Source organism: Rhipicephalus sanguineus, chromosome 1 (genome assembly GCF_013339695.2).
Source record: "Rhipicephalus sanguineus isolate Rsan-2018 chromosome 1, BIME_Rsan_1.4, whole genome shotgun sequence".
Classification (NCBI taxonomy): Eukaryota; Metazoa; Arthropoda; class Arachnida; order Ixodida; family Ixodidae; genus Rhipicephalus; species Rhipicephalus sanguineus.
Window position 1 is genome coordinate 136310118 of NC_051176.1, and position 25222 is coordinate 136335339.

General features: G+C 46.0%; 1 protein-coding gene across 3 annotated transcripts in view; it reads left to right on the forward strand.

Annotated features, from left to right (window-relative positions):
- The window catches only part of LOC119398813 (nose resistant to fluoxetine protein 6), a 194103-nt gene extending 169212 nt beyond the window's left edge, over positions 1-24891 (forward strand). For all 3 annotated transcript variants that reach the window (XM_037665639.2, XM_037665630.2, XM_037665649.2), the window contains exons 12-15: positions 5046-5166; positions 12229-12415; positions 22150-22292; positions 24284-24891. In XM_037665639.2, coding sequence (XP_037521567.1) covers positions 5046-5166; positions 12229-12415; positions 22150-22292; positions 24284-24499 — 667 coding nt within the window. In that variant the 3' untranslated portion in view covers positions 24500-24891. The remainder of the gene's footprint in view (positions 1-5045; positions 5167-12228; positions 12416-22149; positions 22293-24283) is intronic.
- The last annotated feature ends 331 nt before the right edge of the window (positions 24892-25222 follow it).

Genomic DNA, 25222 nt, shown 5'->3' on the forward strand with positions numbered 1-25222 from the left:
GCGGGAATCGAGAAATCACTCAAAGCCGTCAAGGCCAAGATAGAGAACCTTGGCAACAAGTACCGGTAAGTACATTTTTCTCCCGTTTATTACGGCCACGCAAACATCGTTGGTGCAATTTTGGCGTCAGCATGTCTGTGTTGCTTGTTAGAGCATTGCGTTGGGCCTATCGATTGTGGCGTGCTTTGTGCAGGGTGCGGCACCGCTTCAGTGTTCGGCGTGTTTTGAAAGAAAGCCCTCACCTCTGCTGCTTTCTCTTAGAAAATTTCCTATGCCGTACAGGCATAGGGTGTATGTTTGCGCTGCGAATCTGCGCCGCCGCAGTACCATAGCGGGAGCGGCCGTATTCCCATACACCAGTGTTTGGTAGAATTACGCGAGATCGGATCGAAAATATTTAGCTGTTAGCCTTAATTCGCATAACATTACGACTTGTTGCTATGCCACTCACTGCGCCGCAGTTACTGCGGTCACATTTTTTTTTACCTAATGTAACGAGGAAAACCAAGCACATGGGTTGCTGTATTTGCAGACTAGAAAAAAAAAGACACAAGAATACCTTGTATTGATGCTTTCCAATTACCATTACAGAGAAATCTGCAGAAAGAAATCAACCGGGCAAGGAGGCATGACATGGAAATTTTATTGGGAGATCCATCAATTTTTAGGTACGCTGCCTGTCAATGACAGGAGCTTAACGGAAGAGATTGGCTGCGGACCTGGAGAGACTGTGGATCAGGTGAATGCAATATGCATGTTGTATACACAGTGGCAAAGTCACTGTAGAGCTGCACTGAGCAGCTGAATGTAAAGATACTTGTCATGATAATTACATATTGCAAGTTATATATAGTTACATATTGCAAGAACTAGGGAATGTGAAGGTTTCAAGCATAACTTTATTCTGAGGTTCCAAACACACAGTTTATCTGTACATGCATTTCTCCTATGTACCATACTAAATTACATCTTTTATTATAATATGTTGTGTATAAAACAGTCTCATAGTTTTCTAAAATGACAGCTCACATGTATAACTACATGGATGGTCGCACACACATTACAGGCATCAAATCTACAGCATTTGTTTTTCTTCTTTCTGATTGTGCACAGCATGGTGTATGGCACTTCTGAAGAAGAACCAGTTTGCGGTGAGCCTGATTTGCCCAGCCCGGCCCGGTCACCACCCCAGCCCAGCCGTCCCCCCAGCCCTGCCACTGCTGATGGCGCTGACGGCATTACTTCAACACCAAGTGTCCCCACCACACCTGCAGAAAACACACGGGCAACGGCACCACCGCAGCCTACTAAGCGCACAAAAAGTGACAGCAGGCGAAGCCACAAGGACACCCTGCTGGCACAGCTCGTAGAGGAGTAGAAGCTTATGCGACAGTTTCTGGAAAGCTCAAGAAAACAAGAGCAGGAAGCTCGTGAACGCCTTGCCAAGTTTCAAGAGAAGGCAGGCGAAAGAGAGGATCGTTTGATTGGCATTCCTGAAAAGATGGCAAATCAATAAAAGTGCTGTTCCAAAAATATGTGAAGCATTTCTTAGCAATCTAAACACTCTTGGCCGTTTCTAACTATCCAGCAGCCCAAACCTGTGCGTTCACATCCTTATATCCCAAATTGGCACAGGAAGATATTAGTGTATGACAAATATGACTGACGGGCGCCAACACAAATAACTGACACGCACGTTGCGTACATCATGAAACACTTTCGCATACCACAGTCCACAGCATGCGGGTATGTGCCACAGGTGAGTCATGTTCTGTATCAACTAAGAACAGCAAAAATTGGCATGGAAGCATGGAGACACTGTTTGGAATAAATAAAAGAAAGACACACTTTTTAAATAGTCTGCGATTTCATTATGACAGCCAAATGCTGGGAAACATACAGCAACAACCCTTAGCCAATACAGAATATGAATAAATGTATTACATCAACAGTTGCCTGACATCACTTCTGGTGGTAGTGCATACCTAATGTGAATTGTGGTTCCAGTTTTGGCCATCCTCTGTATAACAATGTAGTTAACTGTTTTGCAGAGTTGCTTGTCCCTGCAACAAAGCCTGCTTACACTTCACCTCCTGTGCTGTAACACCAGTGCCGACGTCTTGTCGTACAATGACATATCCTTTACAAAGAAGTTTAGTCAACGTGCCTGGTAAGCCCATGATGTGCACACAAATTACACAAACAGTCCATCCATCCATGTTGTAACACTATGCTCAAACAAACAACATATGCAGCAAAAACAGCTGCTGCTGGCTGACTGATTCCTATACATACAGCAAAAACAGCTGCTCACCGACTGTTTCGCATAACATCGATTCCCACAGTGAGGGATCAGCCGGAATTTGAACACATTGTAGTCTTTTAGCATACCAAGTAAATGTCCTGAAAAAAGGAGACGAGTAAAAAGTGTTATTCTGATTGGCCCTCAAGAGCAGCTTGTGTCCACACTACATTGAAACGGAGAGCACACAAAAGTGTGTGCTGCTCTCCTATTGCTGCTGAGCTTGTCTAAAGAAATAGTTTGCGAGTGCCTCCCTCACACGTTCACCATCACCACTGGACACATCAGTGCTGCTGTGGGCTGGCTGAGGATACTGCGTGTTGAAGTCATGCAGCTCCTGCTCCCATTGGTATTCAACTGGGTCTTTGAGTGTCTCGCAGATGTTGTGCAGCAGACATGCAGCTCTGATGGCCTGTTTGGCTGTCTTGATCTTGCACTCTATTCTCTTGCAAGTGTATCTGAAGCGAGCCTTCAGCCTCCCGAAGGCATTCTACACTATTCTCCTGGTTCTTGAGAGCTGGTAGTTGAACATCCTTTCACGGCTCCCCGTAACTGCGTTTGCGAACGGCTTCTGAAGGCTTCTGAAGGTTCTGTGACGCTTGGTCACACAGTATTATTGGCGCTACTGTAGATCCCTCAATGACGGAGACGGGAGTTTTGAAAAAGTCGCTCTTCACCAGCTTGCAAAAATCCGAACGACCGTACACAAAAGCATTGTGACACCTGCCCGGGCTTCCCACGTTGATATACCTGAATCGGTACTGATGGTCAACGAGTGCCAAAAGTATCATACCGTACCTGCATCAGAAATAAAATCAAAATCTATGTACATCCAAATTTGCTACTTATTGCAGTAAAAGGAGTGATTCATTTAAGAATCTCGCACTCATTAGTGATTGCAAAAGCTTGGCGGCACGTCGGCCACAACCCATGAGTAAATGTAAGCTTTGCCCAGTGCATTCGCTCTTACACGCAAAAAGAATTTGCATACAAGCTTCATCTAATCACGTTTGCTCATTTATCTGACCTTAAGCATTCCTGCATGTTTAAGGTAGCCGAAATTCACCTTACAGATACACGTTCGTGTCACTCAGTTAAGTAGTAAACTCGCGTGTTCCAAGAAATTTTATCTATAATCCTGCGACAGCAGTACTTAGACAAGTATTTTGTTTTTGTTGAGAAACAGCAATGTTTTCCCATGCGCCTAGTATTTACGTTAGCAAAGAGGAAGTATACATGTTCTTCGCACGAAAAATTGCTATGGCTCCTTCGCAGGTGAAGGACAGGCGAAATACTTAGCATCCCTTGTAATTGAAGTAGCCAGTTGCATGCTCCTCTGGTGGAGATACCGGGATGTGACAACCATCCAAAGCACCGTTTGCCTGCAGAAAGCCACTGACTCTGTGGAACTTCCTTATGTGTTCCCCCATTTCAGCACGGCGGATCATCCGAAGCCACTGGCCCTCAAGTGTTTTGATAACTGCCGCGAAGAATTCTCGGCATATTACATTCACTGTCGACCGACCGACTCCAAACAAATGTGCAATGGTGGCGTCTTCCGCCGTCGAACGTAGCCGGTACAGTCCGATGGCTATTCGCTTCGCCACTGACACAGCCGGCCGCATGTTCGTGTCTGCTCGTTCTAGCACAGGTGTTAGAACGTTCACGAGATAGATGGATGTTGCAGGCGTCACACGTAAGGACTGCCTGAAGTGCGCATCGCCCATGTGCGCAGCGTGTCTTCAGACCACCTTTCGTTGCGCTGAAAGGCCCAGCGCTCTCTCTGGATGGGATGCAGCAGCTCAATCGCAATAGCCGCCATCGTGAACAAGTTGGCGCACCTCGCGTCCTCGCACGCTCGAGTGAAAGCTTCTTGCTCTTCGAGCGCAAGGCGGCGCAGAAGTCTTTCCTCGCTGCGGTGCTTGGCTCGCATGGCCATCCAGGTGGTGACTACGCGCAGTAGCCGACGCCGTCGTAATTCGGGAGCCGGAGCGTCGGTCGTGCTTCCTCTCATCGTCATGTTGTTGGCCATGTTGAATCTCGATTGGCCCTTGGCTTCGCTGCTTGACTGATTTGACTTTATGCCATGTGGCCGTGGAAAATTGTCGCAACGGCTGCGCATATATTCTTACAGCAATTTTTTAGTGATGTCAAAGTTATTTTTGAGGGTACGAACGTGTTAGCTGCAAGATTTGATAGCCCTTTATTTCTCCCAAAGTCACGGCTCGAGAGGGCAAAGGTCATGGTCATCATTGCAAAATGACATTTGTTTTCGCCGTGTGACAGCACGCAGGTAAAATGACATTAGGTCCGCTTAATGTCATTCGTTGTAAATGACATTAGATTTGCCGTGTGACAGGGGTATTACACTGTCACTGCGTTGCGTGTTTTGCGCAAACCTGGCCTTCATTGTTTTTTTTACCTTCGCCATTATAGTTGCAGAAGCATGTTTCAATCAATACAGTCAATGATGAACTTGTGCGTACAGAATTTATTTAAAATCTATGCCGCAAGCATATAGGTATTGTTAGTTTGACCATACTCCGCCATTGCGACCTGTTTACACAAGTCAGCTTGCAGTGCACGACAGACCTACTATTTTATTTATAATGCTTGCACATAAAGACATTTATGTGCTTTACAGCGCCAGGCAACCCAAAGTCTACGTATGTTTTTGTACCCTTTTACGACGATGTAGAAAACTCATCCGCGCACGTATGCCAAACATTTTAATATTTTACAGCTTACAACTGACAACCATGAACATATACTACGTGCGACCTTTCTATCATGCCATCTGCTTCTTCAGCGGCTGCATGACCTTCATTTTGTTGGAAGACTTCAGGAACGTCAAGATTTCAAAGGTATGTAGTGTTTCTTGCATAGGACATGGTCTGCAAACATAGAACGAAGAACTTAGTCGTACTGTGGTCCTGTTAAAACACAACTTGCACTGTAAACCATATTACACCCATATAGGTGTTTTTCGGTGTCTATAACTCATACCCTTACACCCCACGGAAAGGGCGTAATAGGTAGGATTACACCCTTGTTATGGGCGTTCTTCACGGACTTACACCCTTTATGCATCAATTTTCAAGGGTGTAATATGAAAACTACACCCTTATGGCAAAAGTGAAATGGGGTGTTTAAGCACACATACACCCTAACACCCTTCCAAAAATAATTTAATAATAATGATTGTTGGGATTTAACGTCTCAAAACCACGATATGATTATGAGAGACGCCGTAGTGGAGGGCTCCGGAAATTTCGACCACCTGGGGTGCACCTAAATCAAAGTACACGGGCCTCAAACATTCTTGCTTTCATCGAAAATGCGGCCCCCGCGGCCGGGATTCGATCCCGCGAACTGCGGGTCAGCATTCGAGCACCATAACTAGGCCACCATGGCGGGTCGCTTTCAAAAATATAAATAAAGCGGTTACCCCACCCCCTCCCCTTGCCTCCCTTCCTTCTGAAGCACTATAAATCAAATCACATAGCTAGTTCTTCCAGGGTAGAACTATAGCTATAATTCACACTCTTAAAAAAATCGCGTGACCCTCGCCCCTTAAGAGAGAAACGGCGACAACAGAAGGCTGATGCAGAGGATTTACATACATTATATTGATAGCGCACGTTAACTGGTATGCGAGACACGTAGCACACACTCACTTAATTCAATACACAATTCATTCATACATATACAACCCATAGTACACACTCGCTCAATTCAGTACAGAATTCACTCATACGCATACAACCCATAAGATGAACAAGTCACTACAGCTGCGTATATATCCAGACCCGTTAACACATACCCTAATAGAAAGCGTGGCGCTTATATAGTCAGTGAATTACGAACAACCCTTGTGGGTCAAGCGATGCGTCATTTTTCTTCAACTCTTCACATTTCATGGCTGCATCACAAGGTACGCAGACATTATCATATTGTAGCTATCACTTGGCCAAGCACATTTTTTAGTCTAAAGTTGCATAATATTGAATGTTATAATTACAGATTTGATTAAGTTCATGTGAAAACGACCACCTTCACAAAACTGTATAGGTGTAACATTCCAAGAAACACCGCCACACCCTACCAGTTATTTAGGGTGTTATATTTGAACATATCCCCTTCATGCACCCTTATTTCAAATAAGGGCGTGCAAAGGGCGTTTGTGTTGTATTTACACCCTTTGAATAAAAAATTGTCAGAAATAAGGGTGTACCAAGGGTGTTTCAGTGATTGAAACACCCATATGGGTGTGAAAAGGTTTACAGTGTGGTTATTTTTAGGGGTGTGGAAAGGGTGAATTCTAGAACCGAATCGAAAACTAATCGAATACTATTCGAATAGTTTTCAGATAGTAAGCCAAGCATTTTCAAGCATTTTCAAGACAGACCGATCATCCCACAATGTTGTGCTTGAAACAAATATTCGTCCATTACTACAAGGTAACGTTAGCGTCACTTTAAACGGACAAAAGATACCACAAGATGTAAGCTAAGGTGCACGCATATAAAGCAACGACTAGAGCAATTCGAGATAGTTTGTAACTGTAGGTTGAAATACAGCAGTTACTTCAGTATTCTAGGCGCTACTTTGTCACCAGCGTTCAAATAAAACTGAGACTTAAAACGGAACAGTTTCGCGGATCACCATCTTCATCATGAATCCCATGATGGTGATAGTGGATTGCGGACATGTTTTCTTCGGCGGCATTAGAGTTTAAAGCAAAACGCCTTCGTCTGGGGATAAACATAGCTTCGATGGTCTCGTAAAAGCGTGAACTACATGCATCTTGGTAATTCAATAATTAAAACAAGAAAATGATCCCTCGCTCTTCGAACGTTTTGTTCCTTCGAGGTTTTTTCGTTGGTGCTACTTATTCGAAAAATATTCGATAAATATTCGGAATTCTGAACATGCGTACATTATTAGATCTGAGTACCGAATCAAAGAGAACGCTATTCCATTCGTTAGCCGAAATTTTCAAATATTTGCACACCCGTAATTACTTTAGAGCGCAGCTCTTATGCGTCCGTTCCTGCGTTTAGTATCAGCGCAATCGGTAGGACTAGCCATGAAAAAACAAGGCGAGCGCGGAGCGCAGGGAAGGTTTCAAGACGGTGATGGCGAAGAAGGAGCGAGGATAAAAGCTGAGGGGGAGAGTATGGCGAAAGGGTGAGGGGGAAAGCGGAAAGTCTTAGCATACGTGCTTAACACACGCACTCAACAGTCGTGTACAACTTTAGAAGTCTGTGGCGTTTCCTTCTCAAATGCGCATGCACACAAGCCTGCACCAAAGCGTGCGCACTCCAGACTGACGCCATGAGTCCGACGGCTGGTGACCCCGCCTTCGGAGAACATTGCTAAGCGTTTGAGCGGGACTATTGGGTGATTCCACGTAAGATCGAACAAACGATGGCTGGTCGACCTCTCAAATTTATTTCAAAATTTTATATATTATTGCCTGATGAGTGGAAAGAAGAGATCCGCAATTTGTTTTGCCGCCAAAAATTTTTTCGAACCACAGGAAATGAATAATGACGAAGAGGTGGAGTGGAGCGCTCATCCGCTCTGCTGTTTTGGCCAACTTTCGTTATGAATTGCACAAAATATATTAAAGTTAGGTAGCTGAAATTTATTTACCTAAATATATGCATGTTTTTGCTTCTGCTCAGGTATTTTAAATTTTTATGTGTAGTGTAGATGTTTTTATAAAAAACCTCAAAAATGGCCCAATCGGCAAAATTTTCTTTACTTTGAAGGTCTTTATCTCAAAAAAGCCTTGTAGCAGAGGTACCAAAATTTCGCATTACGTTCTTCGCATGCGTATCTACCAAACTGCCAAATCTTGTATTCATATAGCTTTTCAGTCAAGAGATATGATCGGGCTAATTTCAAGAAAACACCGAGCAATGAAAACTTCTGACGACAATTAAAAAAAAACCCCATTTTTTAAATTTCTTAAACTTTGTCCACTTATTCCCCTCCACATCAGTTTTCACAATCATTAAAAACATGTTGCATAATGTCGTTGCACTAATAGTTACGGCCCCTCCAATGAGACCCTTAGGCAAGGATGGGCAATTCCGACTTCTTGCCCAGCAAGTGTATAAAATGCAGGCAGGATTGAATTTCTTTTTATTAAAAGGTCAGCAGGTACCTAAAAAGGTGTCGCCGGCACTGAAGACGCTAATTTTGAAATTATTTGGTCACTGCAGCGGCCACGAGCGCGGAGCTACCGAGTAGGCGCGCGCGCACCCGAGATGCTCGTTGTAAGAGACGGCGCAGTGAGAGCTCGTTCTCGCGTCCTCAGACCGATTGAGTTCGAAACAGCAACACCTCTCGGGTGACTTGAACGCACGTGCACTGGAGCTTCGCTATTCTATCCGCCCTCTGTTCGCATCTCAGCTAAGCGCTGATAACACGGCGGAGGTGGAAGCAAGATGAAAACTCTATAAGGGAGCTATGAGCGCTCGCTTCACGCACGCTGCTGCCACAGAAACTGCGCTGCGCCAGTTGCGATCAGTGGAAAGCATGAACGTGGCGCTCCAGTGGCAAAGCAAAATATGGATTGTCAAAGGAAAGAAAAGCAAAACTATCGGTAACCGGATGCGCTTGTCTATATTAGATGTCGGCAGCAGACGGCGTGAACTGGCCGCGCGTTCGGTGCGCTGTTCGCACTTCATTCGGCGCGGATAGTTCTTGTGCTTTGCTCTTACTCTACTCCTCCTGTGCGTCTCATGACGAGAAAGTATAGCTCTGAATGAGTCTATTGTGTAGACTACCTTTGGAAGCACAAGAAGCTTAAAGGAGTACTGACACGAATTTTAAAAAATTTCGGATTGTTGCTCTAAATAAAAATACTGGTGTCGAGAAACGTAAAACGACTATTGTGGTGCCTGGGAATGCATCCTATATAGTTTAATTAGCGCCACCTTAAAAAGACACTTTCGGTTTCGATATCGAGGGGGTGGCTTCTCGGTGTCGTTTCATAGCAGTGTGACGTCACGGAGATACAGAAATTCGCGACGTACTAGCGGGAAGTCCGTCATCTGCTCGTGGTGCAATAGACAACGATGAGTGAGTTGTCGTCCAGTGACCCTGACAGTGATTTCTACGATTTAGGCTGCATGCAGGACGCAGAACTCGCGAACTCGGAGGAACTGTCTTGACTTGTCGGGATAATGTCCTTGCAGTGTGCCTGGCTTGCAAATGCTCAGCGACGAAAACTTCAAAGTCAAATTAAAATATTTTATACGTGTTCTCCGACTCCAGTGTGTGGACAGCGTGGACACTGCATACCAACGAAGCAAAAAATGTCCCTTTTGCGATGTCTCAAAATCGTGTCAGTACTCCTATAATTATAGCAAAGAAGCCAAAATTTCGCAGAGTTACCGACCTAGACATAAATGCTTTGAAGGAACGTTTAACGCCCGAAAGATCAGTGACTGTCAGTGAGACGGACTACTTGTGCTACGCGTGCTTTTGCTACCACTGCAATGAAAGATCTTCACGGAACGCACAGTTTAACGATGACATTCTTATGCCCCCTGAAAAAGAAATCGACGCAATTAACCAGATCACTGCGACTACCGGTGCACGTGCGTTCAAGTCACCCGAGAAGTGTTGCTGTTTCGAACTCAATCGATCTGAGGACGCGAGAACGAGCTCTCACTGCGCCGTCTCTTACAACGAGCATCTCGGGTGCGCGCGCGCCTACTCGGTAGCTCCGCGCTCGTGGCCGCTGCAGTGACCAAATAATTTCAAAATTAACGTCTTCAGTGCCGGCGACACCTTTTCAGGTACCTGCTGACCTTTTAATAAAAAGAAATTCAATCCTGCCTGCATTTTATACACTTGCTGGGCAAGAAGTCGGAATTGCCCATCCTTGCCTTAAGGGTCTCATTGGAGGGGCCGTAACTATTAGTGCAACGACATTATGCAACATGTTTTTAATGATTGTGAAAGCTGATGTGGAGGAGAATAAGTGGACAAAGTTTAAGAAATTTAAAAATGGGGTTTTTTTTTAATTGTCGTCAGAAGTTTTCATTGTTCGGTGTTTTCTTGAACTTAGCCCGATCATATCTCTTTACTGAAAAGTTATATAAATACAAGATTTGGCAGTTTGGTAGATACGCATGCGAAGAACGTAATGCGAAATTTTGGTACCTCTGCTACAAGGCTTTTTTGAGATAAAGACCTTCAAAGTAAAGAAAATTTTGCCGATTGGGCCATTTTTGAGGTTTTTTATAAAAACATCTACACTACACATAAAAATTAAAAATGCCTGAGCAGAAGCAAAAACATGCATATATTTAGGTAAATAAATTTCAGCTACCTAACTTTAATATATTTTGTGCAATTCATAACGAAAGTTGGCCAAAACAGCAGAGCGGATGAGCGCTCCACTCCACCTCTTCGTCATTATTCATTTCCTGTGGTTCGAAAAAATTTTTGGCGGCAAAACAAATTGCGGATCTCTTCTTTCCACTCATCAAGCAATAATATATAAAATTTTGAAATAAATTTGAGAGGTCGACCAGCCATCGTTTGTTCGATCTTACGTGGAATCACCCTATTTCATTACTTGCGAAGGCGATCGGCTTCCGCGCTTCGGTTATCTTGACGGGGCCTTTTCGGACTTCTTAAGTTGTAGCCGATTATAGATGGTGCCACAGTAGCGTACGCCTTCACATGATCGCCGATGACGTCATTACTACGGCATGCGGCGAGTGCGTCCGACGATAACGTCCGTAACGTCCGACGACGCGTCCGTAACAATACATATGCAAACAAAGCGTTGGCAAGGGCATTGGACCATCTGTGCATGCGCTACTTTGCATGTCGCCGCTGCTAGAAAATGGGCTCCGCAAAAGTCACGCGTTTGCTTGTTCACTCTTTCATTCTGAACAATGAGTGGCGCAATCGGTGGAAGCGCTTCGTTTGCGTCTGCGCTTAAATTTCTGCGCTCCGATCTTTTTAAGACCGAAGCTGTTTAAGCTCGGCAAACATCCGGTTCGCATTCGCGAAAACTATCATCATCATGCCAGCGCGCGATCTCTCCGTCGCCTTCTTCTTCTGCTTCGCTCCCCGAACACGGGAACCTGGCGCGCACTCTCCCGCTGAGATGATTTGTTCGAGGTGGGATGCAATAACTCGGATGGGCGAGGGAACGAGTACAGAGAGAAAGAAAGAAAGAGAGAAATAGAGAAGGAAAGATAGATAGATCGAAAGAAAGGGAAGAAAGAGAAAAAAGATTAATGCAGAGAAAGACAGACAGAGAGAGAAAGAAAGAAACAGACACAAAAAAGGGATATAAAAACGAAAGAACTAAAGAAAAATAGGAAGAAAGAGAGAAAAACAAAGAAAGAGAGCAGAAGCCACGAGGTAACACAATCACGTAACAACTGGTCACGTGACATGTTCTCGCCAAAAATCACGTAAAAACTAGTCACGTGACATGTTTCCTCAAAATGACGTAACCAGTCACGAGACATGCTCCCGCCAAAATCACGTAACAACTTGCAACAGTTCGCATTTCCTAGCAATACTTAGCCAAGCCTAGCAAAATCTGGAAGAAGCTAGGTCGATCACAAGATCCACTGTTTACTCCAGTCTTGCACCACTAGTGCAAGCTAAGCTATTTTTTTTATTTCTCAGCAATGATGCGCAACGATTTCTCCACGTTCTGGCACATTCTGCTCCAATATTCACCATATAAATTTGCGACAGCTTTTCGACCTCCGTGCACGCAGAGTTCACAACAGTTTTAATGAACGTTATGTACCTTTGGCGGTCTAGCTATTTATGAGCTCTACAACGTTCACTTTTATTATTTTTTCGTATCCTTAGCACTTGCGTTCTATTAAATGCATAGTATATTCATCAACGTGATGCTTATTCTGGAACAGACCATTCAGGTGACCTGCTGGTGCGTGGCCGTCACCTGCGCGCTCAGTGTCACCTTCATGAAGATTCCCTGGTACAGGCACGAAGCCCCTTCTGGAACCGTGAAACTGGTGGCAGCCTTCTCTGAGCGTGTGCTGTGGTCGCTCTTCCTTGCATGGTTCACGCTAGCTTGCGCAACTGGGCGAGCAGGTGAGCGCTTTCTAGCTAGTAAAATTAAGTAAGCATTTAACTCCCGCCCATGAACACAAGGAAAAGACTTATGATCCTGTGTCCATGGAGTTGCATGGAGTTGTCGAGGTCTACATGCCTTACCTCTGTCTTCGTGTTTTCTTGAACGAAGCGCTTGTATATACTATTAGGAACAGATATTGTCAGCCTGTATGTGAATTTTTCGCAGCCGTTTTGGAGCAATCCACTCGTTAGCTCGCGAATCGCGGCGATGAATCCGCAGCCTTCCGAGGGAACAACCGGCTCCAGTGTGTCAGTGAGGACTGCGCCTTAAAAGAGAAGTGACAGTGAGGACACCGATGTTTGCTCGGCGTCGGCGGAAAGGTCCTGGGAACGTGGTTTTCAAACTGTGGTTTACCAAACGCCAAACGAAGACTAACCAACGCATCTATGGCGCCAATCATGTCGTCAGGGTTGCACCTATGCGCTGGTATCATACCATTCCAACGCAATCGACTATCTATGCCTGGACAGCACGCGGGTTCTACATATTTCTGTAAAGTTCACTGCCAAACTAGGTCTAGAGGTACAACACCTGGAAGAAGATTCTGCTAGTAGAGGCTATGAATAGAGGTGCGCTAAGGTATCTGAAGCAAATTACGTACTTGGATAATATTAAGGTTCAATTCAAAAGCTCAGCTAACAGGACCATCTTAACAGTTGTGAGCTACTTACGACATTGACGTTATAATCTCTACTGCAGAATTAACAGTGCCTTTTAAGGCAAAAGCCATAAGTGCCTCATCAGACACCGGCCTTGAATACGTGGCGTGCGGTAAAAAACCCATGTAACATTTATAAAAACCAGGGTTCGAGCTGTAATCGAAGTCAGGGATTCCGTGTGGCAGGGAAATAGAGTTTTAGTACAGCGGAAGACAGCAAAGGCAAGGATTTAGCGTTAGCGTTAATGTTGCGTGCTCCAAACTGCGCATGCGCAGAACGTAAACGTAGGCCGAGCTCTCACGTACGTGCGCTATTTACAGAATCTAGCGTTCAACGCTAACGCATGCAAGGGATTCCGTACGTAGGGCAAGATGGCGGCGCCTGTTGAAGCGAGAGCCGTAAACTTGCAATCTTTCTAGTAGTCGGCCTCCATTATTATACTCATTTATTCGCAAATAATGCTCATATTTGAATTAGATTTGAGTAATGATGTTTCGCCAGCCGTATACTGCCGATAAACCGGTGTTGAAGGCTTAACAAGCACAATGTTCGCTCGTGTTTGCTGCGGCCGCGCAGAGATGGCAATGCTGTCTTCATTGGCCTAGAGTCACTAGAAAAATTTGAGAGTATCCCACCTGTTTTCTGCGCGCCGCCGCCCACGCGATTGGCTTACTCGCATCACGTGACCTCTCGCCGCCATATCCCTTCCAAGCGCTTTGGGTGCGGGCGCGTTCAATCGAGAGCGTGGCCGGACATTTAGCAGTACCACGGTCCCCAGAAGTACTTCGTCGGTTTTTTAAACGCGTCATGCAGACAGGGGCGTAAGCAGACATTTTTTTCGGGAGGGGGGGCACCTCTTTGATCTGAAGTGGGGGCTTGGCAGGCAGATGTGGCCGAGTGTCATTTCGTGCTACGTATGCCACGGGAAAAAAATTTCGGGAGGAGGGGGGCACGGGCCCGGTGTGTCACTCCCTGGCTACGCCACTGCATGCAGATGCCAGAAGAGAGTAGCTCACCAGCAATCGAACGTTACTGGTGAGCTACTCTGGGAATCTCGTTTATTTTTGCATGGCCGTGTGGGAAAAATTAATATCAAAGAGCACCGTTCTACGCGGCTGCATAGTTGGCCGGAATGAATTCGGCCCCCTCGAATAACACTCCTTCCTGCAGTGAACTACACTAACTTTGCTGGAAAAGGTCTTATGCGACAGGATATTTCACCTTTTCGGTTCGCTATGGTCAGGGATATTGAAAACTACATACCTTTCTATTTGCTCGGCTGTTTATATCGATCTGTAGAACAGATTACGCATGCTATCAGGCTTACGAGCGTGGCACCCACGAGAGTGAAATCGAAGATTTATTAAAATAATGACTGTTTACTGGTATACCTGGAAGGCAATTGTGGCATGATCATTTGCCATTGCGCAAAACAGAAGGGTGGAGCTCTGTTGATAAACTTGGTATAAGGCAAGGTATCAAGCGTATTTTTAAATTTGTTGCAAAACAAAATGCTGCTAACACTGCATTGCGCCGAGCGTACCATTAAAATACTGTTTAGTGGGTGAGAAATGGTGACAGGAAAAAAAAAAAGCAGGTCCCACGCATTGAGGCAGTCGATTTTATGCGAGCCCTAGGTCTATATACATGCTTTGTTGCAGTATCATGCGCTTTAAAAATTCCGGGATATGCTATTTCTGATCAAAAGAACATAAAGCACCGAGCCGAGGAAGTTTTAATCAGAGTGTATTATGAAAAAAAAATGCAGCAGTGCAGAAACCAAACCCCAGCTGTTCACGCACTGGCAACGAAAAAAAGAAGTGTTTGTCGGAACACAGCAAAATATTTGCAAATTCATTGCAACGTTGAGAATATTAAGGAGACAAGAAATAGGAAATGAAACAATTATGTAGTGATGTCAATAATTTTTGATGGCCTATTTTCTACGTTTCGCAAGATAAGATGCACCTTACCTACCGCACGCCGATTCGCCCGTGCGTTCGGCTGCTGGCGTTCCGAATCAAGACATAAATACGTCGCGCACAACTTCCAATTACCGTACACACACCACTTCTATTACACATATCAACCAGTTGAACAGCAAACATGGTGCGCAAGCAAGGTATGCGTCAGCGATCAGTCGAAGGAGGCCATGTTGAATGTTCTCGATGTTGTTGGATAACGTTCTCGAGTGCAGTGAACCTGAACACCGACTGCAAAGCTAGTGCAAACAGTCAAGATTCACCAAATGTTGAAGTAAACGGCATCTGGCACGATGTCGCTGCGCTAATGCAACTATGCAGCTCCGGACCTAGCGAACACACCCGGGCGTGACACGAAAATAGACAGATGAAGCCATGCAGAGTTCGCGAGCACATGGCAACATTCGCCGTACGTTTCATTAGTTACACCGCTAACCACGCAGTCGATCCATACCTGTCGATGACTCGAAATCACTTCTAATATCCTCTTCAAGAAACACACACACACATAATGCCGTTCCGCCGAGCGTAACACGGCACTGAGGCTAAAAGATTGGTCACTTCACAACACACGCTAGCAACATGCCGGGCGGTCTGGAAGGGAAATGGCCGCCGCCGCCCAATGTTGCCCGCGTGCAGCCTACCTTTGCGGTACTCTGATTTTCCAGTGACTCTACATTCGCCATTCGCAACCAAACACGGCACGGAGGCGCAGCCGTAGAGTTTCCTACAATATTTACTAGAGGTATTCCTGGCGCTAGTGTCTATGGGAGTTGCAACGCATGGCGCTTCAGCCAGCATGGGAATGATGGGTAGTATGCGGACTTGTCTAAGCTTCGTTCTTTCGGCTCCGTTTGGCCCCGTGTCGCCGGCAGCCGCTTTGTCGCAAGACGAAGTTCAACGAACATTCAGCAGTTCCACTTCACCACCTTTACATTTTAGGCTCACCAATTCAAATCGGGTCAGGAAGTTCACAACGATCCATTCTTTTAACCGAAACAACCGCCAAAATACAACAATAAACGAAGCCACAAGTGCGTTCGAAGCCGCAAGCACGAAGATTAGGCAAATCCGTGTACTACCCATCATTCCTATGGTTGTTGAACGATCGCAGCGCCAGAGTTCCCTGACTAAATATTGGGAAATACTATGGTTGCAGCAGCTTGGTGACTTTGGGTCAGCTCGACTTAGTGGCAGACTTGTGAGTTCTATATTATACAGTGAATTTAAGATTTTTATGTCTAGATGGCGCCGTATGTGCTTGTGCTAGCGTTAGCGGGAAGGCCTTCCGCTGTACTAAAAGACCACCAGTTGGCACGCAGCGCGTTCCGTTTTAGCGTTAGCGTCGAGACTCACGCTAACGCTAACGTAAGCGGTTTCAGTTATACCAAAATTCTCTAATGTTCTAACACAGAGCTACGCATGTGCGTGAAACTGCTTTGGGAGACCATGTACAGGAGTCATGTCGCGCGAGGAGCGACATTAAACGGGTCATGAACCACTTTTCCAAGTAATGATCTAATGACCTCAGTATCGGAGTGTACTGCCTCCCGAATCGATTGCCGCAAAAATTTCTCGAATCCGTCAAGAATGAGCGGAGTTACGGGGGTTTGGCGCACGCTCCCAGCGCTTTCTCTCTTTTCTCGTGCCGACGAGCGCACTGGAAGCTAGACAGGGAGGGATGGCACGGGGGAAAGAAGTTACGTCAGCGCGCGTCATGAAACGCGATCGCTCTCCCGCTGTGATTCGCGTGCGAGAGTGCGGCTACCGTGTAAATTGAGCAGACTGAGGAGTGCGGCGCGGGCGAGTGGCGGCACCCCGTGGCAAGAAGCTCATCTCATCCGGCTATCGGCCAATAAGCATGCTATATCTCTTGCGACGTAAACTGGCAGATCCGCGACGTCAGCGTGCCGACGCCCCGCCCACCGACGAAAGTGAGAACCGGCCTCTGTTTGAAAAGAGGGCGCCTGAGGAAACGGCAACTTCGCGCTCCGCTTGTGGCCTTTACGCGGCGCGCACGAATGTAATATTTTGCAGAGCAGTTCATAGCCGTGTCAGCTTTCCGCAGGATGTGTTTTTTCAACAAGCCCAAGGGGTGCTTCATGACCCCTTTAAAGAGACGTAATACAGGCGAACCCGCATATATAGAAGTCGCAAAAATCGGCAATGAGTTCTATATACCGTATAATTGGATATAAATGTTTAAAAAAATTTACTGTATTTTCATAGCAAATTTTCGTGCGCAAGTTGGCTTCCCGGCACTCCGTCCCGATAATGACAAGAAACCAGTTTCACGGCAATGCGCGGTGATTTCTTTTTCTGAGGTGTGTCGCTGATGGTGCAAGTTACATGTAGGGGCGGGTTATTCGCGAGAAAATTCGGTATCGATGTAAACAACTCAACAACTCGCAGCTGTGCGTACTCATCGGGCGCCAGAAGCCTCTAGTCCGCCTTGACCCTAATGCGGGCCCTGCTATTCAGTATCGTACTCAGCGTGCTGCTTGGGATGCTGCACGCAGCGGTGACGTCGCGACGTCTGGCTTTGCGGAGAACAGCTGCTTCTTCCGTTTCACGGCAGCCATGCGTTAACAAAGGGAACGGAGAATCGCGGAGGAGCAACCCAAATTAAAGGGGAGGGTAGGGCAACTGCAGTTGCCCTTCGCCCCCCTTTTGTTTGTGTTGGAGGACAGGGTGCGACGCATATACATATACGCGCTAAGGAAATCAGTTGCAGCCTTGAAGACAAGTATACGCTTGTCGAAACGTCTGCTCCAGCGACACTCCTTGTTCACGAACTTTCCTCCATTCAAGCTTCCAGCTTACCCTGAACTGCTGCCATTTTTGGATTACTATTGTGCAAGTGTTTTATAGCACACAAACTGTCAAGCTTCCCGTCATGCCTCGCATAAATTATGTTCTCATATCTGAAAGAAACATGCTCTTCCGATAAAGCGATTGGCTGCACTCTAAGAAAAAAAAGAGTATGCGTGGCTCTTTTCGGAGAGTTCTGACTTGCCACGTATAGGACTCTCTTTAAATAGTCACGGTGACTCTCTTGGTGGGTCAGGGTCGGCTCGCTCTAGGAGAGTCCCCTTACCCTCTAGGAAGAGTGGAAAGACTCTCATCGGGAGGATCACGTTACCACTTATAGGGAGTGAGACGACTCTTGCCGGTAACGCTCCTACTGGGGTCAAGGGACCCACACCGAAGCATCAAGCGACTCGACAAGTATTTTAAGCTACTCATTTGATCCTTGCTCAACTTTTGCGCGACTACTGTTGAAAATAGTGGAGTATTCATTTTAAGCAAGTGCAATAATACTTGCCGTTCTGCCCAGCGACTGCAAAAAAAGAATAGTTCAATTTTAGCATTATTTTAATAAAACTCGTCAAAACAGCACATATTTTCTAGCAACGTTATATAGAAAGCGCGAAAAGATGGTCAGTGATTTCCAATTAAGAAGTTAATTATTCCTCATTTACATGCTCGTATGAGTATAGCCAACTAAAATGTGTGACTGTGATGTGCACAGTGTCATATTGTGCTAAATAAACAGCAGAAATTGGCATCATATTTCCATATTTATTCTTATGATTAAGAATAAATCAAGAAGTGGTGACGGCTGGAGACATCAAACTTGTGGCTTGCTAGGTTGTCGCTCCTGCTCAGCGTGAGCACCATGAAAAACGGTATCTGAAAACAAGAACGTGATATTATGATGAGAATATGTTAATTGCAGTAAAGGTTTGCAAAACCTACACAATAAGTGGTTCACACAGACATAACAAAGGCTAACAACAAAACAACAAATGCAAACAGGCATGGTCAGGAACCAAGTTTTTTGACGTCGAGATCAGACATGTCATATGCTAGAATTACCGCACATAGCTCCCACAATCACGCACACTCACTCGATTCTGTAATAACGCCCAACGTCATCGCAGTGTATGCAAATCACGAAAACAGCAAACAGAAACGAGGGAAGAGTGCACGGCCGCGGCCGCACCAACGCGCGCCGTCGAAAGTTTAGAGCTTTTTCACTTTACCGGTGAAGCTTGTCCAACTTGAATGACTACCGCGTACGTTCTGGAAGCACCGTACTATATCTGCACCTCAAACTACCGTCTTTAAGCCAACAAAAACCATTATATATAGTGCGTCTGAGCGTTCTGTACACAGGCATTTTTTTTTTCACGTTCCCACGCGCCGAAGCACGCTACACACTCAAGGTCGATGGAAATGTTATGAAGTAGACTAAAGTGCATCTCAAAACGACATCTTGCACATTCAGTAGCGCAGACACAACGTGCGATCAGCAAAAAATGACCCTTGATAATTGTTTGCATCGCTCACTATAAGGGAGCTTGCACAGCAACGCGCATAGCGGTGGCAACTCGTTACGTGACAGTTAGGCATCCGCAACAGCCCTGCGGACACAGGCTGCTGTTGGAAATGGCTGGCAGATAACGTCCGCAGAGCTGCTGCAGACGCCCAGCTAAAGCTATATGATTAGTACCTACGAAAGCAGTACACTCACCGTTAACTGGCGCCCGTTGTTCCTGTCCGCAGCTCCAGGAATATTCCATCCTCCAAGCGTCACCGAGTCACTTCGTGCACGGAGCCGGCGTCAACACCAACACCACCGAAGACGCGCATGAACAGACACACAACCCGCGCAACCAACACGCAACGCATTCCAATAGACGAGGAGACAGAGAGGAAAACAGAAGCGGCACGCCACCCCGGCGCCGTTGTGGCGCGTTGCCTCGCCTCCGTCGTCGAGCCAACGCGCCACAACGGCGCCAAAGGGCAAGCGCGCGATATGTATGGCGTATACGGCGACGCCGCCAATCGAAACGCGCTTCAGGAGAGTCCCGTGACTCCAGTCGAATTGCGAACTCTCTTTCTCTGCCTGTACCTTCCAAAAGGGGTCAAATGGACACCCGAAGAGAGTCACGCGGCCGTGACCCTCTTTTGACTCTTTTTTTTTTCTTAGAGTGTGGTAGAAAGTCAACTTACAGATAGGCTGCTTAAACTGTCGGACAAGGTTGACGTCGCCCTCGAGAGCCGTCACAAAGGATTACGAAAGCTCCGAAAAATTAGGGAAGCTTCGCACTGAAGGTGCCAAGCCTGAAGGAACAGCGGAATTGGGCGGCCTTCCTTGGGAAAATGTAGGCTTAACTTGGATTGGCAAGCAAGCGCCACCACCTGCGAACCCAGGTTGACTTCTTTCTCCTTTCATAGGTCTATCTTCCTTTCGGTGGCGCATGCCCCCTTTCTGTGGCCTCCTCCTCTATTCCTCCTCGCCCTTTGCATCATTCCTTCTCATCCTCACTTTCCTTTCCCACCCCTTTGCTATACTGTATACTATGCATGACTATGCTATGATATGGGCTGCTTGGCACATACCCGCTTTCTGCGGCGCATACCCATTCCTGTACCTCTCACCTCCTCCTTTCCTTCCTTCTCACCCTCACATCACTCGCTTACCTTACTAATGACGCATGTATATGTTTTCTGTGTCCTTTTTTCCGAAGCAGTGTTGAACACTGGCGTGGCTCTGTGGTAGAACACTTGCTTGCCACGCAGACGGCGTGGGTTCCATTCCCGCTTAAAACCAAGATTTTTTATGCTATGCTAAAGGCTGTTTCAGTTTTCTGGTGACGCGAACCGGCCTAACGAAAAGCTTAACAGCTCCGCTGTAAAATGCTTCATTTGTTCTACATCACCAATTTCAAGTTCTAAGCCTGGAGAACACCGAAACTATAATAGAAAGTTGCGAAATATCTGGGTATAGAGGAATAGCTATCCAGTCGTTCCTCGTACACGACCTGTGCAAGAGCAGCAGCGTATCCTGCCTTCAGTACAGCAAGGTGCCCCTTCGGAAGAGGCGGCAAATTCGGATCGGAAAGTAATATATATATATATCGTGATAGCTATTGAATACCGTCAGGGTGTCGTTGACTACATGTATAGACCAGCTAAGTGTGAACTGCAAGTACAGAACAGCCCGGCTGTTAGCATTTCCGTCTGAGTCATGACTCAACAGCAGCTATCTTTCTGAGATCAGTTCCGAAAATCGGGAACATTTCGAGGGAACGTGCCGGGAGACGCAGATCACGCATCACTGATTGTCGTTGGCTCGTGCAAGCAAAGGGGCTCCTCCTTGCTGTTATCTGCGAGCTGAACCACTCGAAATCAGTCAGTCGGGTTTATTTAATTAAATATTGGTTAAATTACCAAGACTGTAGTGCCTTTTCACTGTGAGCTCAATTATACCCATGAGCCTGTGCAACCTGATGGTGATAATAGAAATGCTTAACCGTAGAAAAGAAACCTATATAACTGCCACGGGGTTCGTCCCCTTTAAAAAAATTTCACTCCACAAGAATACCGATTGTGTGCTAAGAACTATGGTGTATTCGGGGAATAGATTAATCGCAATTCACTACATAATATTGCCGCGTGTCTTATGTTTCATGAGTTGAAGCTACACCCCCGAAGACTGTCAGCAAGACTTCCCGATCATTGTAGATCGTTTTGTTAAGATTGCGCGCCGCACGCGAATGTTCCAGCTTTGTCGAGAGATAACGCCGCCACCAGCGATATCGCTGGAAAGTTCGATAGCGCCTGTATAAAAGCCGACACGCTTGACCGCTTGTCAGTTCGTCGACGGTCGACGCTCTGTTCGACGCTATCAGTGTATTGCTGTAGTTTGACCTTCAGTTTCCCGGCCACAAGTTCGGCCCAAATAAACAGTTTCATCTCGGACGTGCTGACTGCTGTCTTCGTCAACGTCACGACCACGTGACAATATTCGTAGTTTCATAGGATCCTGCTCTGATTGTACGTACTTATAAGATGTAGTTCGTGATCGGTGATACGTATACCTGTCTGTGCCCTTCGTTTCAACCAAAAGGGTGAGAAATATTACAACGTCAGTACTTGTAGACAATATTTTGACTAACTAGTCGAATCATGACTACTTTAATTATGATAACTTGCTAATGCTTCGTCATTGCTTTTTTTTTTCAAATGTTATTCTTGCAGGATTCATCGGTCAATTTCTATCTTCGAGCTTCTTTGCGCCACTGAGCAGGCTGTCCTTCGGCGTGTACCTTATACATTATCCCTTCATCATGTTACTGCTACACGCATCAAGAGAACGTATGCACTGGTCCCACTTTACTCAGGTAACGCCCACAAACGTGCGAGTTTTCTCGCGAAATGAGTGGATTTTCGCGAGAAAATCCACTCATATTAGTCTTAGACTGTAGTCCTTGTTTTGTTCACTTTCAGAAGCAGTTGATAAAGGAAGGCTTGCGTACAATACACAATGTTACAACGTTCACATTCTCGGTTCTTTTTTTTTTTACAGAAATATATTTTAAGCGCCGGGGGGAGGGGGGGCTTGACGGAGAGTTTTGCCTTTATGGAATCGTTCTGAAGCATCAACTCCTTCATTTTGTCAATAAAGAAATCAGTAATAATTAAATAATCCTCAAGTACCTTTCCTATACGTGTTTACGACTCTGCGATGGCATATGTTCTCTTTCCTTCCCACACCCACACACCCACTCACTAGCTCACCCCCCCCCCTGCAACCACCACCCCTTTCATATATATATATATATATATATATATATATATATATATATATATATATATATATAGTGGTGAGGAGATAGATAGATAGATAGATAGATAGATAGATAGATAGATAGATAGATAGATAGATAGATAGATAGATAGATAGATAGATAGATCGGCACTTCAAGGCTGCCTGCCCTGCATACATTTTGCCTGGTATGTTTAATAACCTCGCACTGTTGATTAATTAGACATCCGTCCATTTTTGACTTCCACATGAGCCTTCCATGCTCATAAAGGACTTCAGCTGCGTATTTCAGCTGCCTGAAGCATTCAGAGTGAAACGTGACAGCGACGGCTGCGTTGATGCGCTCTCATGGGTATGACTAAGTTGTGCCCATTCTTTGACGTGTTCTCATTAGTGGGCATGCACGTATTCAAGCGATACTTGTTATAACTTACAGCATTCCGTGGGGTGGTACGGGAAAAAGCCGATGCCCGCGGCGCAGAGAAATGCGGCCCTCGAAGGTGCGCCCGTCCCATGCGTATTTGTATGTGCCATTCTCCAATAATTGATGCTTTTTCGATAGCGGGCTTTCCGGCGACCATCCGTTTCTGATATGGCAATCTGATCTTTCATAGAGCTGACTTGTCATTTCACGCTGCCACATTTCATTGTTGCCCGGATACGAACGCATGACCGGCGTTGTTGCCATCGTTGCTGTAGCAGCCTAAGTATTGCGCTGCTAAGTGCGCGGATGAAGGTCCGATTCCCGACGTGGAGGAAGGTAACAGTTAGGAGGGAGCATTGTGCAATGCGACAGTAAGAAAGAAAGAAAGGAAAGTAGTACGTCCAGCACGCACACGACAAGCTTCGCTTTGGCCCATTTTCCCGATATGGGAAGGGGCCCTGAATTATTTAAGGCGAAAGCCTTTAATGACTACTACTTGCGGCGTCCGTCCGTCCGTCCGTGCCCTGGAACAATGCCAGCTGTGGCCTCTCCCCCTCACAATCCCTAAACAATCACGTGATTGCAGAGCGGCGCATAGCAACAGTTGCGCGTTGCTCCTTCCAACGCGCGTTGCGCAACTGTTGTGCAATGCGGCGGCGGTATCCAGCGGCGGCGTCCGTCCGTGCCCCCTCACACTCTCTCAGCAATCGCGTGATGGCAAAGCGGCGTGCGCGGCAACGCTCCTTCGTCAGACGTCTCGTTGCAGCAGTCGAGTTAGTCGGCCCGGAGATGATTTCACGGCAAGCGGTTCGGAGAAGCGCCCCAAGAATGCGGCTTCCCCCGATACCAGGACACAGTCAGTCGAATGGTCACAGGGTTTCACCGAACACGCTTTGGAATTTACAAAGTGTCCTTCAATTTCTTGTTGCACCCTCTGTTTTCTTATTTTGTTTGTATTCTTCTCCGCAGTCATCATGGTCGCATAACAAGCAAGATACTCCGTTTAATTTGCCTTGAGTGTTTCTTCGCGTTTTTGCTTACTTCTGACTGAATCAATGGAAAAAAAAGAGCTTCATGCACGCATAATACTATTTTTATTCTATCTGAAAATAACGAAACTGTCTTTGTTCAATTTATATCAGGTGACCCTATTTTTTGGCGTGTTCATCTGGAGTTGCCTGCTGGCGTACGTGGCATTCATCGCGTGCGAGGCACCCGCGGCAGCACTGGACAAGTTGGTATTTCAAGGACTTACTGGGCGAGGAAAACCTACGAAGCAACAGCATCGACCTGAGAGCAGCGTTGCAGTATTAAACGTAGGAGGTGGCCAAGTTTATCAGTCATCAGTTAAACTTTGATAACAGCGATTTTTTGTCAAGTGACATTTGTGCTGCTCTAGATAGCCTCATATATTATGCTGCTAGCTGCACTTTACGAGCAAGCAGTTGCCGCACAGCGTACATCAACATTATATCAACACCTCTTCCGAAGAGGCATCGAGTGCTATCCATATTTCATTTGCGTGTGAAATTTCAATAAACAACGGAATGTCACAAAGACATCGTTATATCGGATATTTTTCATTTGAATTGAAACGGCCCACTTCGAGGCTGAAAGCAAGGCAAGTAAAATACTGAGGTTGTATTTTTTAATTTTTTTAGTCTATATGGCATGAGGTGACTGTAACCGGTCTTCTAAAATAACGTTCGTCCAATAAAAAACTAACAATATTTCGGGTTTCGTGCGCCAAAACCACAGTATGTTAATGAGACTCGTTGTAGTGGACGGCTCCGGAGATTTCGACCATCTGGCGTCCGTTAAAGTGCACAGACATCGAACAGTACTCTAGGATTTTGTCTCTATCAAAATGCGACCAATATCGCAGGGATCGAACCCGCGACTTTCAGGTCAGTTGCCGAGCACCATTACCACTGTACCACTGAGGGGGACCATCCTATAAAACGACGAGCACAGGAGCGGCAAACCTATTTTGTCACATGTATGTTCCCGGAACACGTCCACAACGTGATTTTTTACGGCCATCAGGAGTATTTGTCCCGTAGAAACTATGGAAAATGCGG